Genomic DNA, 19,126 nt, shown 5'->3' with positions numbered 1-19,126 from the left:
TTGCACAGCCCGGGGGGTGGGGGGCAGGTGGAGGGGAGGAAGGGCCTGGCTCAGAAAGTGTAAAAAAAAAAAAAAAATTTGACATCATGGAAGTCAATCATGTGATTGGCAAGGACCAATGAGGAGGCGCCGGGAAAGGGGAACAGTTAAATTTGTCATTTGGGTTGTGTGAAAACTTCTCTGGGCCCCAACAACAACCACAGAACCACAAGTGGGGCGGCTGGCAGAGTCAGCGGGCGGCGCGGGCGCAGTGGTCAGCGGCAGGAGGAATCACACAGCTGCAAACCACAGGGTTTCGCAGGGCGGCGAGCATCCCCAAGCCACAGCCAAGGCACCGCTTTTTTTTTTTAATCTTTAACAATTTGAATATTTGCTTTGCAAAGGTACATTGTTCATAGGGCTCGGGGAGCCCCAGACGTGTGTATGGGGGGGGAGGGGGAGAAAAAGAGGTGTGGGGAGCCGCGGCTGGGGGTGAGGCGACAGCAATGACCTTTCTGGGTTTGCCCCCAAGGTGAAAAACACCCCGGGACCCCGCCTTCCGAAGAGGGTGCCTGGAGCAGCGGCCATGGCCTCCGAGAGCATGTTTGAGTCATTTCCTTCGTATCCGCAGTGCTTCATGCGGGGTGAGTACGCTCCTTACTCAGCTCAGCTCAGCCTGAGGGAGCTGTCACGCGGAGCCGGGCCGCGGGCCGTCGGTTTGGAGGGAGGAATTGAAACGCGGGCTTGTGATTACAAGGCTATTGGGTTACCGGCTCCTTGGACGGCAGCTCTGCAGAGGCGTCTGGGCGAACAGGGAGGCGCTGGCGCGTGGTCGGTGCCTGGGAACGCTGGCGAGGGGAGCTCGGCTGCTCCCGGTGAAGGTCCGGAGGTGGCGCAGCTCACAGGCGGCCCTGCGGGTTTTGTGTCGCTGTCCCTCACCGGGTGACAGGGGCCGAGCCAGCCGGAACTCCACACGCGTGGCCCGCGCTGCAGCCTGCACAGCCGCCAGGAGGGCTGAGCCGGCACAGGGCAGAGGCAGGGGCCAGGGCAGGGGCAGGGGCAGGGGCAGGGCAGGCTCCCAGACATGCCCTGGACCCGCCGGGGACCTTGGGGGGAACGGGCCGCTCTGGGCCGGGAGGCTGAGTGCAGAGGGGCGACTCCCCGGGGTGAGAGCCCGGCTGAGGTGTGCTGTGGGGTGCCTTGTGGTCTCAGTGCGGAGGCAGCGGTGTCTTGCAGAGAGAGGGAGCCGGTTGTCACGTAGAGTCTCTCGCGAAGAGCCGTAAGAAGTTTCCGAAGCTAAGCGTGTGGCGCTGGGGGCATGAGATGGCAGGCGTGCTGCTGGGAGCAGCCCGTGTGGAACCCCTGACTGTGTTCCTGCCCCGGCCTCGTGGAGGGACAGAGCAGGGGAGGGGAGCGGTGAGGGTGTGAGTGTGTGAGTGTGTGAGTGTGTGTGAGTGTGCGCCTGTGTGTGTTTCTGCTCATCGGCTGTCTCTTGGGTGAGAAAGGAGGACCGTGCCTAAACCAACACAAACCAGGAAACCGTCTCCAAGGCTGCGGTGTCCACAGGGCACCCATGGGGCCCGCGCCCGCCCCGCGTGGCTGGCGGGTGGGCTGGCAGCGCCGGGGCGGGGCGGGGTGGGTTTGGGGGAATTCATTATCTGGCTAAAACTCTGGCGCGCCCCGATAGTATCTGTGACTCATTATTGGTTCACGCAGCCCGGGAATGGAATGCAGCGGGTTCCAGCCACTTTGTCACAACAAACGCTGTTGTGAATGCCACGGCGCTGTGGCTCTGGGCCCCTGGAACCCAAGCGCTTGGCGAGGGGGTGTGCGTGCACGTGTGTTGGGGGCGGGGGGAGGCTCTCAGGGGGAGGGGAAGAAGGCGAGTCATTAACCGACTCGAAGCTCCACACCGAAGGGTGTCCAGGGCTCCTTTCCCTGCAGCTGCGGACCTTTGAGCGAAGTTGAATCACGCGCTGCGTGTGAGTCACAGACGCCGCTCGCTGCCGGTGAGAAGCTGCGAACTGCCTCCCCCCGACACTCCCCCTCCCCCCGCGTTTCCTCTGGGTCTCAAATAAGCCAAGGAAGCAGTATTCGCGGAGTAACAGCAGCGAGACCCTCCTTCGCTTCCTCCCTTCCCCCCCTCCGCGCGACAGTCGCTCTCCTCCTCCAGCTCGAAGGCAGAGTCGGAAACATCGCACTGGGCGGCAGATTGGGTTTCGGGGTGGGATGCCGCCTGCCTGTGCCCTTACCGGGCAGACAGTCCAGATGGCCAGGGACCCGGTGGCCCGCACAGACCCCAGGAAGGGAAGGCGCTGCCCCTAACACAGCCCCTCGGTCCTGCGGCCCGTGCACGGTCGCCCGCCCGCCCCGGCTGGGAGCCAGGGATGGTGAGCCCGCCAGGGGCAGGTGGCGGGGGCGGGCCTGGGACCCCCTCTCAAGGCTCAGAAGGGCTCCTGAGACAAGGGGTTTGCAGTGGTCACTCTCAGAAAAGGAATGTGGGCCTCGTAATCTCTCGCTCAAGAATATGGTCTGGAGGTTTCATGTCAGACCAGAGTGACTCTCGGGAGTTTCCCGTCCCATTTCTCGAGGTGATCCACCCACATGCCGGCGGCGCCCCTCCCTCGAGCTGCAGAGGTGACCGCTGTCCTTGCGTTGGTGCCTTTGGGCACTGCCTCAGCGCCCCAGCCAGCTCAGTCCCCACCCTCTATCAGGCGTCCTCACACTACGGCCCGCGGGCCGCATGCGGGTGTTTTTGCCGTTTTGTTTTTTCACTTCAAAATAAGATATATGCAGTGTGCATAGGAATTTGTTCATAGTTTTTTTAAAACTATCGTCCGGCCCTCCAACGGTCTGAGGGACAGTGAGCCGCCCCCTTGTTTAAAAAGTTTGAGGACCCCTGGTCCTCGCTCTGAGCTCGCGTGCTCAGCCCTGTGTCCCAGCCCGGCCGTCCGCGGGGCCAGGCCGGTGCCCTCGCTCGCTGCCTGTGATGTTGTGATATGTAGCGTGTTCCCTCCCAGCTGCGGCCACGCGCCAGCGGGGAGACACCTCAAGCCCCCCCGGATGGCACGCTCGTGGTCCATGCAGTTCTCACAGAAGGAAACCCAGCCCTCCCTTTGGCGAGACACCCACGTGGCAATTGGGGAGAAAGAGAGGCATGGGCCCGAAAACAGCGCTCCCTTCTCGGGGCGAGTCCCCCTGGCGTGCAGGATGCCCGTGGTCTGGCACATAGCACAGAGCCCACGGCACGCACGCACTGGCCGCGGCCAGGACAGGCCAAACCAAAACTCCCTGGAATCACCGCACGGGCTGTGCCCCATGAAATTCTCGCAGGACCCCCACTCTGCTCCCCATGCCAGGTGCGCCATGGCGCCCCAAAGACCACAGGGGGGAGCGGGGAGGGGGCGGGGGTAGAGAGGGAAGCAGCGGCACCGCGCGCTTTGGCGCAAAGCCTCAGGTAGCCTGGGGCTTAGAAGTGGCTTAGTGGTCTGTGCAGCCTGCGCGCCACCTGCCTCAGTTCCTAGAACCACCGGCCCCGCCAGCTCAGGGGCCGCCGTCTCCTCCCCAGCCAGCTCGGGGCCACCGTCTCCTCCCCAGCCAGCTCGGGGGCCACCGTCTCCTCCCCAGCCAGCTCGGGGCCGCCATCTCCTCCAAGGCTTCTCAGGCAGGACAGATGCCTCCAGTGGGTGGGTGCTGGCTTTCCTGAAAGACCCGTGTGCCTCTGTTTCCCGAAATAAATTCACAAAGGCAGGCCCGGCTCCAGAGGGCGTGAAGGCACAGGCGGGCGAGGGTGCCTGGGGCTGTGCGCGGGGAGTCCATAGTATTTCCTGCGGCCACGTAACCAGGCCCACAGGCCCACAGGCCCACAGGCCCACCGGCCACAGGCCCACAGGCCACAGGCCCAGAGGCCCACCGGCCACAGGCCCACAGGCCCACAGGCCCACAGGCCCACCGGCCCACAGGCCCACAGGCCCACAGGCCCACAGGCCCACCGGCCACAGGCCCACAGGCCACAGGCCCACAGCCCACAGGCCCACAGGCCCACAGGCCCACAGGCCACAGGCCCACAGGCCCACAGGCCCACAGGCCCACCGGCCACAGGCCCACAGGCCACAGGCCCAGAGGCCCACCAGCCACAGGCCCACCGGCCACAGGCCACAGGCCCACAGGTCCACCGGCCCACAGGCCCACAGGCCCACCGGCCACAGGCCCACAGGTCCACAGGCCACAGGCCCACAGGCCCACAGGTCCACAGGCCCACAGGCCCACCGGCCCACCACCGGTGGCTTCAGCAGCAGAAACGTGTTGGCTCATGACTCCGGAGGCCGGGCGTCTCAGGAAGAGCCGGACGGGGGCGCTGGTGACAGTGAGGCTCAGGCCTGAGAGCGGGGCTCCCTCTGGACTCTCCCCTCGGCGTGGAGACGGCCTCTTCTCCACGCTCCCCTGGCCTTCCCTCCGGCCTGGGCCCCATTCTCTGCTCATAGGACACCTGTCCTGCTGGACCAGGGCCCACACCAAAGACTGCATGGAACCCTAATGACCCCGTGAAGACCCAGATGAGGCCCCATCCTGAAACACTAGGAGTTAGGACGCCACGTGGGCATTTAGGGGCGCACCCAGGTCAGTCCCGAGGGGCTGTCTCAGCAAGGCCCCTCCCCCTCCCCCTCCTCCGGGCCTTGGGCCTCCCCTGGGTGCCTTCCTGGGTGCTGGGTGCGGAGGAGTCAGCCCCGCCCCCGTGCCAGATGGAGCCCTGCCTTGTGAAACTGCCCACACGCTCTCAAGCGGCGGGGTGGGTGTTAAAAATCTATCTGAACTCACACCTCCCGCCATGTCACACCTTCACACACGGAGGGGCCTTTGAAAATGACAAAGCAGTTGGGAAATGCTTAGATCCTAACAGAGCAACGCTGGCCCCGAAAGAGGCCACCCCAGGCGCCACTTCCTCTGGGAGATGGTCCCTGCCAAGCAGAGCCCTCCCAGGATGCACTGTGCCCGGGGCGGGGAGGGGCGGGCGGCTGCCGGAGGCCTGGCACCTGCTCCCACACCCAGGGCGGCACAGGGGCAGCGGGGGCAGCAGCTGGCCCGGAGCTGGGGGCCAGACGCCCCCGAGAGGCTTGGGGAGCACATTAGTCACCAGGGGCTCCTCTGTCCTCAAGAACAGTCTGAAACGTGTGCCCTGAAAAGGCCTGCCCGTTGCTGAGAAGGAGAGGCTGGGTCTGGCGCTGGGCAGGGGAGGGTCTGGCCGCTGGCCTTGCAGAGACCTGCACGGAGGAGCCAGGGCTGGGCCAGGGTCCATCGGGGGGTGGGGGGGACACGGAGTTCATAAGAGCGGCCGTGACTGGCGAAGGGCTGGCAGGCGGCCCGCCCGGGGCCGGCACCCGTCAGCGTGGGAGCCTTCTCTCGCACCTCTTCTGCTTTAGTCACAGAGCACAAAGCAACTTCCCTCGGGGGCTCAGTTTCCCCGACTGCAGGGCCTGTCATTAAGGTAGCCGCGTGGACAGCTGAATAGCCTGTGGGTGTGAATGCCTCGCACCGTCGTGAAAATGGGGCCGTGAATCTTCGCCGTGGCTGTGGATGGTCGCTGCCTGAGAGGGCCCCGGATGGGAGACACGGGTCGGCAGGCGATGGTGTGGAGAGCCCTGGACGGGGGACACGGGTCGGCAGGCGATGGTGTGAAGGGCCCTGGACGGGGGACACGGGTCGGCAGGTGATGGTGTGAAGGGCCCTGGACGGGGGACACAGGTCGGCAGGCGATGGTGTGGAGGGCCCTGGATGGGGGACACGGGTCGGCAGGAGATGGTGTGGAGGCCCTGGATGGGGGGGACACGGGTCGGCAGGCGATGGTGTGGAGGCCCTGGATGGGGGGGACACGGGTCGGCAGGCGACGGTGTGGAGGCCCTGGATGGGGGGGACACGGGTCGGCAGGCGATGGTGTGGAGGCGGACGCCAGAGGAGAGGAAGGGCGGTCCCGAAGGGGGACCGCCCGTGTGAAGGTGGAGCAGCAGGGACCCCGGCGGGTCTGGGAGGCGGTGCGTTATCCGCCCACCGATGGCTTTTTCCGCCTCGTGTCGCCCTTGCTGTCCTCGTCAGTGTCCGTGAAGAAGCCAGAAAGAGAGAGGGCCCCGGTGACTCAGCGAGTCCAGCGTTCACACGGGGGGGGGGGGGGCTCCCCGGGGCACGTCGCACAGAAACCGTCACAGACGTGCCCCCGCCGAGGCGTGTGCGGCTCTGCTCCCCGAGGCCCTTCGTGGCGGAAACGCCATGGTGCCCGTCGAGCCACGCGCAGGTCCTCAGGGCGCTGGGCACGGCGGTCTCCACGCTTCCCTCGCCATCTCAGACCTGAGGGGCGGGGGCTGCCGGGCAGGTGGCTGGGCTCTGCCGGTACCGGTAACTGCCTGTGACCCCGATGAGTCATCGCGTCTCAGTGTCTCATCCACAGATGGGTGCCGGTGGGGGCTGGGGTCCTCCTCGAGGACCGCCTCAGGCAGGGGCCCTGAACACCCCGCACTCCTCAGTCTGACCCAAGGCAAGCTGGCTCCTGGGCCCCGCCCCTGCTCTGGGGCCTCATCCCGCCTTGGCCTTGTTGCTGAGTTAAATGAACCTCCGGCGACATGTCTTCCTGGCTGGTTCCTGGGAACGGAGCTGGCTTGCTAAGAGCCTGCGGCCCTGAGGGGAATCGGGAAGGTGCTGGAGGAGGACATCGGGGAGAAGTCCTGGGGGGAAGACGCGGCGGGAGGGGACCCTGAGCACAAAGCTATATCCGGACCTCGCGTGCCGAGCTGGGAGAGTGCGTGGACAGGCGTGCGGGGTGCACGGACGTCCCTCCGTTGGACAGACATGCTCCCACACTCTGTCCCTTTTGAATCTCTCCCCTCCCCCTCGCCCTGGCAACACTCCGTGATGCGGGAGAGGGAAGGCAGCGAGAGGGAGAAAGCCGCCGTGCCGCCAAAAGACGGGGAAATGATGCGCTTTTGACGGCGGGCGGAGCAGAGAGCGCTACGGGGGTTGGTCAGCGGGAATAGTTTGGTGCACAGACCGGAGTCTGGCCACAGTGGCCTATGCGGTGGGCACAGGTCTGTCTGCGGGGCAGGCGGGTCTGGGTAAGCAGTGCGGTCGGTGCGGGGAGGGGGGAGCACGGGGCTCCAGTGTGGCTCCAGGGGGCTGCGCCTGTGGCCTGAGGCTCAGCTCTGACCTCCAGGAAGGGGACAGGAGGCCTCAGCGCTGCTCCTGAGGGGACTGTCACCGGACAGGACCCCTCCCTGCAGGCTCCCCCCCACCCCATCCCCGCCGTGTCTGCCAGGCCCCTCCCTGCAGGCTCCCCCTGCCTTGTCTGCCAGGCCTGAGCCAGGCACAGGGCCACTGGCGGGAGGTGCCCGGACACGGAGCCGTCGCTTCCCAGCTGCGGAGTGGAGGGAGCTGAGGAAGGAGGTGCAACTGGACCTGCAGCATCTGCGCCCACGAAGCCCGCCCCTCGGACATGCTTCCCGGGTTATGCCTCCATCCGCGGGGCGTTAGCAACGCTCTGACAGTGCCCGCAGAGCCTGAGCTCCTCCTTCAACCCTTCCTGCAAGGTGCGGGTGGAAGCTGGAGCGGGGTTGGGGGGGGGGGGGGGGCGGGGGGACATTTATTCTTGATTTACTGAAAGCCGGCGGGAGACGGGCAGGGCGGGCGCTGCCCTCAAGGTCACACCTTGTTCACCTTGGTCCTGTCAAAGCCCAGGTTCACGCTGGATGCTCTCGGGGGAGGGAAGAAAAGCCAGAGGCAGCGGGAGTGTCCCCAGGACGCCGCACCTGTCCGCGGGCTCCCCCCTCTCACCTGGCCGCGGGCTCCCCCCTCTCACCTGGCTGCGGGCTCCCCCGTCTCTCGGAAACTAAAACTAGTAATGGTTTCCTGTCTCCTCTTCCTCACCCTTTCGAATTCTCACCGCCTCCTGGCTCCACACCTCAAACTGTGTTTAAGGAGAACCCTTTTCTACAGCTTCTGGAGCCACGCTTTCTTTCCCGTGGCCTCCGTGAATTTGCCTGGAACTGTTTCATCTCAGGTACAAACCCGCCTTGCCTTTCTGTGGGTTACCGATGATTTCTGCTTCGTAATTACGGCCCTGCCGCCTTTCTGAGTCTGGATGTCAGTGTCTCTCCCTGAGAGGCAAGGCCTCATGAAAAAGAGGAAAAAAACCCACACACACAACCATTGTGTTTTTCTCCGAAAGAAGAAATAGTGCAAAATGTTCACTTGTTTTGCGGCAACATCGGTGTTCAGTGAGACGCGTGAATTCTGTAGGTGACCCAGCCTCCCAGTTCGTCGTCCTATGTGTCCACTCTATTTATTTATTTTAAATATATTTTTATTGATTTCAGTGAGGAAGGGAGAGGGAGGGAGAGATAGAAACATCCATGATGAGAGAAGCATGGATCAGCTGCCTCCTACACGCCCCCTACCAGGGCCCGAGCCCACAACTCAGGCCTGCGCCCTGACCGGGAATCGAACCCGGGACCCTTCCGTCCGCAGGCTGACGCTCTCTCCACGGAGCCACACCAGCGAGGCCCTGTGTGTCCACTTTTAGAGGAACCTTTTCTGAACCTGTGAGCTCCCCCAGAAATGGCAGGGGCCCCACGGGACAGACACGGAAGTCTCGGACGGCCAGCTGGCCGGGACTGACGCTCCTCGGTGTCCACTGCCACGCGGGGGCCACTGGTCCCACATCAAGGACGCGCCTTGTCAGGCCTCCAGACCGTGCGCACTGGGAGAGAGACTCTCTGGGACCCTCTGCAGGCTCCGCCCCTTCCTCGGAGCCGTCGGCGTTGCCTCCCGGTCTTCCCAATGTCCTCTGGGCAGAAAGCCGAGGGGCCTCAGAAAGAACCTTCTGGCACCTCTGGTGGAGAATGACATGTGAGGTGAGCGATAAATCCAGCTCAGCCCGGGAGAACCCCTCAAAGCTCTCCTGCTCCTGAAAATATGGAGGTTTCCAGACTTCTCTTCAGTGGACCCTAAAGAAAGATCTAGAAAACACGGCAGTAGTCAACTTCCGGGCGGGGCTGTGTTGTAAGCGCACACAGCGGCCAGGACAGTGAGCGGGCTGCATGCGACCCCGGTCCCGGCCGCCCGGGTGAGGGTTTGAAGGCGGGGCTCCCTCCTCTCTCCGTGTAGGAGCGTTTTCTGCTTCTAAGCCAAGCCACGAAGCTCGCCCAGCCTCCACGCTTCTCCTACGTGATCGGCACGAAAACGCCCCAAAGGCCTGAGGTTCCCTGGGAGACACAGGTGGGGGCGCTTTTCCAGCAGCTGCTTTAGTGCCGGCCACAGGCTGCTGCTCCTTACTATCCGGCTTCTGTGTGCCCGTGACCTCCACACACCGACCCCTTGGGCCACCACCTGCAGCCGCCTCCACACCACCTCGCCGGCAGTCACAGCGCACGCAGCCAACCCCATGAAAGCCGTCATGTCCACGGCCCAGCGAGGGTCCGGGGACCACAGGCAGGGACTCCGCAGCTCCAGCCTCCGGGAGGGTGAGGCTCTCGCCCTCGCCTTCCGGGGGCTGGTGTGTGGCACTGGGAGTGGCAGGGAGGACTTGTCCTAGAGGCTGTCGGGTGCAACAGCCCCCCTCCCCGTCGGCATCATTGACCCGGTGGGTGTGAAGATCAGACCGCGGTGACTCAGTCCTGGGGAGAGGGACAATGATTAAACCGCCGTAAACAAATACCAGCTGCGAGGGGTGTGCCCCCGGACAGGAGGCCCAGTGCCGACAATGGGCAGTCTGTTCACCTTCCTGTCACTTCACATTCACACAAAAACGCCATGCCTCCCCCAGGCTTCCCCCTACGGTGTGTTCCTAACAAAGGGATGATTGTATGGAGAGGCGGGTGAATCTCTTTAAATAACAAGTGAGCGATGAGACATGTCCCGTGTCATGCTAAGTTATCCATGTGGGTGTGTCTTCTACATATAGTGGCATATGTCGTTTTCTATAGGGTGGGTGGCATTTGAAACCATGAACCTTTATGAAGATGTATATTATATTATACCAGTGGCCCGGTGCACGGATTCATGCACCTTGAAAGGAAGTTAATTAGAAGAAAGATTCGTGTGCTAATTACATTACTGCAAAAAATTACATGTCAAAATAGTTTATATAACATAGTATTATAAAATTAAAATGCATGTACGATTGGCGCCAGCGAGGGCTTTATATGTACTGTGCATGCGCGAGTCAACGTTCATTTTTAAATTGCCAGCACGCACGTCATATGTACCGGCCAGTCAGACAGTTGGACAGTCGGCAGATGGATGTACGGTTGGTCACTTACCTTTTATACATATAGATATATCTGATTTTCCTGCAGTTTTTGCCTGCAGTGATCAGGGCATCAGAGATATCCACTTGTCCAAGGTCCCATCACCTGTCAGCACCAGAATCAGAACCAGAAACTGGGTCGGCTCCGCTCCTGCCGCCTAGAGTTGGCAGACACTGGACTCAGGTGGCTGATGCCGCTTGGGCGTCTAAACAACGAGCAGACGCCCCTTGTGATCCGTCAGCCGGGCTGCCTTCCCGGCACCAGCAGGGCCCCCCACACCCCGTAGGCGGTTCATGGTGAACCAAGTTGGCTTCGGGAGCATCTTCAGGGGAATCTGAGCAACGCAGAGAGCAGCAAATGGCGTGTTCACGCGAAAGGTGCCGAGGCGGCTCGGCCACGGCCTCGGCTGCGCCTCAGAGGGGCCTCGGGACGTGGCCAGCGCTGGCTGCGTCCGAGACGGGGAGCCGTCAGACACACGTCCTCCCAGCCTCTGTCAGGCCGCACGGGGCAGTGGTCTCTGTCGCCTGGCCGGCGGCTCGGTGTTGGGGGGAGCATTGTCCTATGCACCAATAGGTCGTGGGTTCGATTCCCTGTCAGGGCACATGCCCAGGTCACGGGTTGGATCCACAGTCGGGGCACGTGTGGGGGCAACCGATGTTTCGCTCTCACATCGATGTCCGGGGTGAGAGGACCTGCCCGAGGGGAGGGGACCTGTCTGAGGTGAGAGGACCTGCCTGAGGTGGGGGACCTGTCTGAGGTGGGGGGACCTGTCTGAGATGGGGGGACCTGTTTGAGGTGGGGGGACCTGTCTGAGGTGGGGGTCCTGCCCGAGGTGGGGGACCTGTCTGAGCTGGGCTGCTGGCCATGAGGAAGCCGTGTCCGGGTCCGGGTCCGGGTCCAGGTCCAGGTGGTGGGTTAGACCCCGGGGCCGGGACAGCAGGTGCCGCTGCGGGAGGGCTGGACTCAGGGCCTCGCGCTCAGGCACCGTCCACACTGGCCCTGGCCTGACTCTGGAGGCGCCGGCGGCCTCAGGTCCCCATGGTCCGTGGCGCCCCTCCCTCTGCAGCAGCGATGTCCCCCGAGGGGGCCCCTCACAAGCTCCAGAGCAGCCACAGGGGCTCTCCTGCGGCCTATGGTGCCGATGACGCTCACTCATAGCCAGAGGGTCCCTACTCACAGCCGGGGTGTCCTACTCACAGCCAGGGGTCCCGCTCACAGCCAGGGGTCCCCCCTCACAGCCAGGGGGTCACCACTCACAGCCAGGGGTTCTCCTCACAGCCAGGGGGTCCCCACTCACAGCCAGGGGTCCCGCTCACAGCCAGGGGGTCCCGCTCACAGCCAGGGGGTCCCTACTCACAGCCAGGGGGTCCCCACTCACAGCCAGGGGTCCCCACTCACAGCCAGGGGTCCCGCTCACAGCCAGGGGGTCCCGCTCACAGCCAGGGGTCCCGCTCACGGAGAAGGCAGGGAGCCCGCCAGCCTCCAGCTGTTGCTGTGCAGCGTCCTAATGGGAACAGATTGAAAGGCGCTGAGCGGATCGCGCTCCGCAAGAGAGCAGTAATGAATGACCGGCTCCTTGGGGAGGTGCCTGGGGGCCGGGGGAGCTGCTCCCCTCACTCAGAGGCGGGTCCCGCAGGGAGTGCAAACGCCGCGGTGGCCATGGAGGTGGTATTCTGGGAACCCTTGTGACTCCAAACGTCCTTTTCATGCTTAGGATCCAACCCGTCATTTCCACAGAAGAGGGGGTTGTTTCAAACCCCCTCCTCTCTCCTCCACGTTTCAATGAAGGCCGCGCAGTTGGAAGGAGCGGAAGTTTGAGGGGAGCCCTCGGTGCCCATCCCCCCAGACGGGCTGGACCACGTTGTCCTCTGGGCCCTTTGAGGGGCTCTCGACCGAGTCAACCCCAAATGAGGGGGAGGGGGGCCCGGCCAGGCTCAGGGGCGCCAGGAGCACTCTGCTGTTGTGGGGCGGGCTCTGGCTGGCAGTGAAGTGGGCGAGGACTAAGTTACTCGGTGGCTCATAGATGATGGCAAGGACGACGAGCATTGGCCAAGTGCTAACTGTGCCCCAGGCACGTCGCCTCCGTCATCTCCCATCATCAAAAGCCTTAGGAGGCCCGGCCGGCGTGGCTCAGGGTTTGAGCGTCGACCTAGGAACCAGGAGGTCACGGTTCGATTCCCGGTCGGGGCACATGACTGGGTTACGGGCTTGAACCCCAGTGTGGGGCGTGCAGGAGGCAGCCGATCCATGATTCTCTCTCATCACTGATGTTTCTATCTCTCTCTCCCTCTCCCTTCCTCTCTGAAATCAATAAATATATTTATAATAATAAAAGCGTAATATGCTAATTAGACTGGACAGCTGAACAACCTTCCAGACGAAGCCGGGGCTGCGAGGGCCGAGGCCCTTGCATGAATTTCGTGCATTGGGCTTCTAATATATAAAAGCCTTATGAGAAGCAAAGCTCTTAATCCACACTCAATAAAAGTAAGAAAGGAACAAAGATGAGTTAAGAAAGCAACCCAGGCCCACAGCTTGTAGGAGGCAGAACCCAGCAAGAATCCCGATTCTGTCCCTGGCACAGCGGCCGGGGCAATGGGGGCAGCGGTGGGCACGGCCCGTGTGGCCAGCTCTGCCCTGCCCGCCAGTTGCCCTGGGCAGACCGCCTCCCCTCCCAGGCCTCCCCCGTCCTCGGCATAGGTACTATGAGGATGCGCGCCTCACGGATCACTGTGAGGTCCAGGTTAACACACAAGATGCTGCCTGACACCCGGCAACCTGCTGGCTGATGTCACCTGTTGTCATGCCTCTTCCTTCCACCTGATCCGCCTTTTCTCATGAGCGACTGTTCTGGATGTTTCCATGTCCTCTTAAACGCTACTGCAAACCGGGTCTGAAAGTGCGGCCCATTGTCACTCACGTGACCACACCTGGGCACGTATGCGTCCCTGTGGACTAGATCCTGTGCTGTGGGCAGCAGGTGGCAGTGGGAGAAATGTGGGGTCTCACTCTGGTGCATGTGTCCCTGCACCACGATGTCCAATCCCTGCGACGTGGCAGGGCCGGGGCCTGGGATCCTTCAGCGCCGATGTTCTATGTGAAGGCGTCCTGCAGGCTGAGAACTTGCCCCAGGTATCTCTCCACAGCCTTTCCCAGCCTCAGCACACTGTTGACCTTAGGGACTGGGTCATCCAGTTGAGGGGACTGTCCTGTGTGTTCTAGGACGTGTAGAGCATCCCTGGTCTACACCTACAGGTCCCAGCAGCACCAGCTCCCCAAACATGTCTCCAGACATTGCCACGTGTCCCCTCAGGGGACAAGTCACCCCGGTTTGAGAACCGCTATTCCAGAGACCTGAGGAGCCAGTGCACTAATGTTGGTCCCATTTCTTTGTGGGCCGAGGGAATAAAGAGCTGGGGATGTTGACCCTCTTCCTGTTTGCATCTCTCACACTGGCTTGACCTCTGCTGTGACCCCGGTCCCTTAGTCGTGGTCTGAGGTGTCCACAAAAACGACAGCCCGTGAGCAGGGGCCTTGGGGTCGGGACCATCAGCCAGTAGCCCCATGGTGAAGAGCGAGAAAGAAAAGGCATGCACAACGCGTCTGCTGAGGGCAAACCAGGAAGAACTGATGCACGGGGTTACTTCCTGGAGGAAACCAGGCCGGTGGACTTGACCTTCGTCGTTTTTCTAGGGCAAGGGGGGGGGAAATGAGGGACTCCTGAGGCAACGCCTGCAGGTCGCTTTGGTGAAGGTACCCGCTGGTCACCATTCAGAAGAAAGCAGCCGGCCCCTAGAGAATGACGAGCAAGCACTGTTGGAAGGTCAGGTTTTATCGAACAAGCACCATCACGTAGCATTCACCGTGGGCTGGGCCCTGTGTGACGTGCCTTATAAGTAGGAACTCATGGCATCGTGGTCACCTGTACAGTGGGCACAACTAGTCTCCTCGTTTTACACATGGGTGGCTGGGGCACAGCGTGGCCAAGAGACTCGCCCAAGGTCACACAGCTGGAAGTGTCAGGGCTGAGTTCCACGCTAGCCCGGCTTTGCCTCTTGAGGGCTTAGCCACAGAACCGTGCATCCTCTCAAGAGATGGTCTTCTAGAGAGTGTGTGACCTGGGCACTCATGTCCTTTGGAATAAATCCTAACCAAGTTCTTAGTCTCTAATGACAGTTGTCGTGGGAAGTAGGACCATGACTTGATGATGGCAGAGCCCTCAGCTCCTTGGAGACCGTGTTAGAGAACACAGTGCCCTTATTCTGACCCGGCCGAGCCTGGTGTGAATAACTCCTCCCTTTTACAGTGGGGCTGCCAGCGTGGCTCTGAGGGAGACTCTTGAAATCTAGAAGAGAGGGAATAAAGAAAAACCAGATAATGGCTTCAAGGGCCTGCAGAGAACGGAGGAGTTAATTAAAAATGTGGGCAATCTACATGCTACCTGCAAATCCGTTCTGGGAGGGTGCTTCTCCGTGCTCTGCACAATGTCCATGGCTCCCAGGATGTCTGGCAGCCCGGTCATTGCAGCCACCCAGCGGGGCTGTTGTTCAGTGGACGGGAGTCACTATGCCGGCTGTAAGGGCTGGGACATGGATCTGCAAGGGGTGCTGGGGGAGCAGAGAGCAGGCCTCCCCAGAGCCCCATCACAGACATGGATGGGCACAGTGTTCGCTACCTGAGCAGCGGGGACCAGAGGGATACTCTGGTGACCAAGTCTTCCAGGATGCCCATTGGGAGCTCATGCAAAAAGCCACATTCTAGTTCTGGCTCATTTATTCAGTTCATATATCAACTTAGCACTTACGAAGATTTGTAATTCAGGGTTTTCTGTGTATAAGTGTATTCTCCCAGAGACTGAATTCTTTGAGAGATATGTTCATGTCTCATTTTTCTCTCCATTCACAATACCTGGCAGGATATGAGCACTCAACAAATGTTGGATGAATGGATAATGGTTGGATGGATGGATGGATGGATGGATGTTTGGATGGATGGATGGATGGATGGATGGATGGATGGATGGATGTTTGGATGGATGGATGGATGGATGGATGGATGGATGGATGGATGGGTGGGTGGATGATGGATGGTTGGATGGATGGATGATGGATGGATGTTTGGATGGATGAAGACATAGATGGATGGATGTTTGGATGGGATGGATGTTTGGATGGGTGGATGGATGGATGGATGGATGGATGGATGGATGGATGGATGGTTGGATGGATGAATGATAGATGGTTGGATGGATGGATGTTTGGATGGATGGATGGATGGATGGATGGATGTTTGGATGGATGGATGTTTGGATGGGATGGATGTTTGGATGGATGATGGATGGATGGATGATGGATGGATGGGTGATGGATGGATGGATGATGGATGGACAGGTGAATAGGTAGAGACATGGAGCTCGAGCAGCCTTGTGCTCACTGCTGAGGTAGAAATCCCAGTGGGTATCAGCAGAAAAGGGCATAGTCGTCTCTCCACCCACAGAACCATGGCAGGGATCAAGTAACCTGACTTGGTTCCCCCTTAACTCCTGTGCCCAGCTAAGACCAGGAAGAAGTGAGTGGGGATATTAGGGCAAAGAGGAGCAGGCGGCACGGGGCTGGTTCCACTTCTGTCTGGAGAGTGCCGGGCTGCAAATCCTGTGGGTGTCCCTTGTGGGAGGCGGCGCTAGTATGCAAGAAGCATGTGAGAAACACCACAGTCGGAGGGCTTCTTCCTGTTCTAAGATGGTCGGTTTGTGCTTAAAGTACATGCCTGTGAGGAAAAATAAACGTCCATGACAGCCTTCACAGTCACAGGCCTGACGGTGAGGGCCAGTCGCTCTCCCACAGCGTGACCTCCAAGGTGTCAAACAAAGACCAGCAAGGAGCTCCGCTGTTCCCTGCGTTCCCTCAAAGAGGCCCTTCTTAGTGGGAAAACTTCACCTTTACTTCCTGTTCAGAAAGGAAGTTAGTGGAGAAACAGAAGAGGTTTGGTATGGCTTCCAGTAGACGCGTCATTAAGTTCTCAGTCTTGCTTGTCTCGGTGAAGTCTCTCAGGATGCCGAGTGGGCACGTGGCCTGTCCCACTAAACGTCCAGCCCATCGTGCCCAGTACCCTCTCCACTTGTGCCCAGCGCTCTGTACCTCTCAGCTGAGGGGGAAAGTCTCTTCAGCGACCCGCTGGGCAGGCGATGTTGCATGTGTGTGCTCCCCGTCCATCCTCAGACCTTCCGCCTCTGTGGGACCACTGTAGGCCTGATGTTCTAACCACCCCCGATCATTCCCTCCAAAGCCCCTCTGCCCCTGAGCCCCCCTCAGCCAGGCCTGGGCCTCAGTCACCTGGAAGCACCCACCTTTGCCCACACACAGAGAAGGCAGGCCTCGTATTTGCTCCATGGAAAAATGTTCCTTATTGATCCTTTGTCCCAATGAATGCCTCCTTATCTGGGCAAACTTCATGCTTTTTCTTAAGACTTGTTCTCCTCATCCCATGATCTTCGTCGGTCTCCTTTTTTATTTACGTACGTCGTTTCTGGGAACTTCTTCCAGGGTAGACCTTTCTCCTGACCTTTTCCATTTTCTTCTCCATTCTTATCATCTTCCAATCGCTTAACTCGGCCGTTCTTGCCTGGAAGGACGGGGTGAGAGGGGAGGGAGTGATGTTGCCCCCCGGGCACCGTGGCAATGTCTGGAGACATCTTTCGTTGTCTGTGGGTGGGGTAGGAAAGGTGCCCTGCTTCCAGGGGCAGAGGCCAAAGAAGCTACTGAGCATCCCCCGATGCAGGGACACAAAGGTGCGTCGGGGCCACACTGTGGGTAGTGACGAGGCTGAGAAATCCACTCCCCGGCCCTGGCTGCAGAGGCGTGTTGCTGCCCTCTGTTCCCTCTTGGTGTTTTGCTTTCTGGGAAATGCAACCCTCCCCGTCCCTGAAGCTGGGAGTCACCGGCCGCAGGGTAGTGGGGACCCTGGGAGGTCTTGGAAATCACGCTGGCGGTGGCCCCGGGGCCCTCCGAGCCCTTCACGGCCCAGTGTCTATTTCCTCTTACAGAGCGGGCCCTCACCTCTGCACTCCATGGAGGGCGATGGTGCTGTCCCCTTAAGCAGACAGTGTGAAACCTACCGTAAGGGCTTTGAGTATCAGAGGAAGAGGAAGAGGCAGTTAGAAGACAAGGGAACTCAGCGTAGAAAGGCAAGGCTGCAGGGAGCATTGAGAGACGCCAGCTCGAAGGCTGGAGAGAGGGGATACGGGGAAGGAATCCTGGGAGCAGAGTCGGGGCCACCGAGCTGGTGAGGAGGTGACCCCAACAGGGACATGCCTGAAGCCAAGAAGGAAGGTGTTCCCACAGAGGCCAAACGCTTCCCTTAAGAGAGAATCTAAGGCCCGCCACCGTGGCTCAGTGGTTGAGCATTGACCCAAGAACCAAGAGGTCGCTGGTTCGATTCCAGGTCAGAGCACATGCCCAGGTTGCGGGCTTGATCCCCAGTGTGGGGCACGCAGGAGGCAGCTGATCCATGATTCTCTCTCATTGATAGTTCTGTCTCTCTCTCCCTCTCCCTTCCTCTCTCTCTAAAAATCAATAAAAACATTTTTTTTTAAAAAAAAGAGAGAAGCTGAGGGTTGGGGCAGCAGGTGAGCCAGTGGATATGTGGTTGGACGGCAGTGAAAGTGGCTGAAGCAAGGAATAGCCTGAAACACCAGGAATCTTTATCCAGGAAACACCCCTGGGCTGAGCGGCAGGAAACCCTGTGTTACTGGCACCTCCTGGGTGCTAGGTCCTCCCGGCTCACCATACATCTCCCCACTTAGCCCCGCCGGTGCCTTATGAGGTGATACTGCTAAGCTGACCTTGAAAGTGAAACCAGGGAGGCTCTGCGTTTAGATAGCAGAAACAAGAAAACCCGGGTGGCATGGCCCACAGGCCTAGCTGTGTGGGGATTAAAACCAAGTATTGTTGACAGCCTTCCGCTAACTTGTTACTCTACGCCCCTTCTTTTAACCTGCATCTGTGACGCACTGAAGTTCCCTCCAGCTTCAGACTGGAGGTGGGCGTCAGGGTGGACCACTCCATGGGGGCCAGAAGGAGGCGGGGGAGCAGAGAGGCGGTGGGGAGGGGCCATCCGAGAGCTCCATCCTCGGGGAGGGGAGTGAAAGGTCGACCGACGTCCTTGGCTTCACTGATCTGAGCGTCTAGATTGCAAGTGGAATGGAGCATGTACCTAACAAAACGGAATCCCTTCCCCACGTCAGACAGCAGACAGATGAGCCGGGGTCCGTACCCCGTCTTCCCGCTTCCTCGGAGTCTTGCATGAGCTTCTCAGCAGGTCCTCAGCCCTCTCACCCCCACGCCCGTTGCCCCTCCCAGCTCCTTCGGATCCCAGAGCCACAGTCTGGCTGCTCAGCCCTCGGGAGCCATGCGAGCAGTGACCCATCCATAAGCGAAATGCCTGGTGCGCAGGCCCGGGGTGAGGCCAGGGCCTGGAACACAGAGATCACGTGCACAGAACCGCCCTCGGGGAGCTTTGCCCCCCTCACAGATGCGGACCCGCCCGTGCGCGCAGGGAGAATTGAAAAGTGAAACACGGGAGCCGTCCCAGACCAGGACGGGCCGAGGCTGCGGGGAAGCGGTGGTCTCAGGAGGGCTCAGTGGGCAGAGCCCTTCCGTTCGGGCTGGGGGGACGCAGGAGATGAGCGAGCGAGGCAGCCAGAGGGCTGGGGGCTGGGGGCTGGGGTGCTCGTGGGCACGAAGAGGGCACCTCAGCTCCCGAGGGGACCATGATGTGGAAGCCGGACCTGCGAATGCCGCCGCAGGAGGCTGGGCTGAAGGTGCCCACGGGGCCCTAACCTGGCAGCCGTCCCAACCCCG

The 19,126-nt window shown here is 60.8% G+C and overlaps 1 protein-coding gene across 2 annotated transcripts in view; it reads left to right on the top strand.

The window, feature by feature from the left end:
- Positions 1–284: 284 nt before the first annotated feature.
- Positions 285–19,126, top strand: part of RUNX1 (RUNX family transcription factor 1) — a 181,398-nt gene continuing 162,556 nt past the window's right edge. For both annotated transcript variants that reach the window (XM_079767160.1, XM_079767159.1), the window contains exons 1-2: positions 285–383; positions 512–623. In XM_079767160.1, coding sequence (XP_079623286.1) covers positions 566–623 — 58 coding nt within the window. In that variant the 5' untranslated portion in view covers positions 285–383; positions 512–565. The remainder of the gene's footprint in view (positions 384–511; positions 624–19,126) is intronic.

Source organism: Cnephaeus nilssonii (genome assembly GCF_951640355.1).
Source record: "Cnephaeus nilssonii genome assembly, chromosome: 3".
Lineage (NCBI taxonomy): Eukaryota > Metazoa > Chordata > Mammalia > Chiroptera > Vespertilionidae > Cnephaeus > Cnephaeus nilssonii.
Note: the sequence above shows the minus strand (reverse complement) of the source record. Positions and strands in the feature narration are given on the sequence as shown.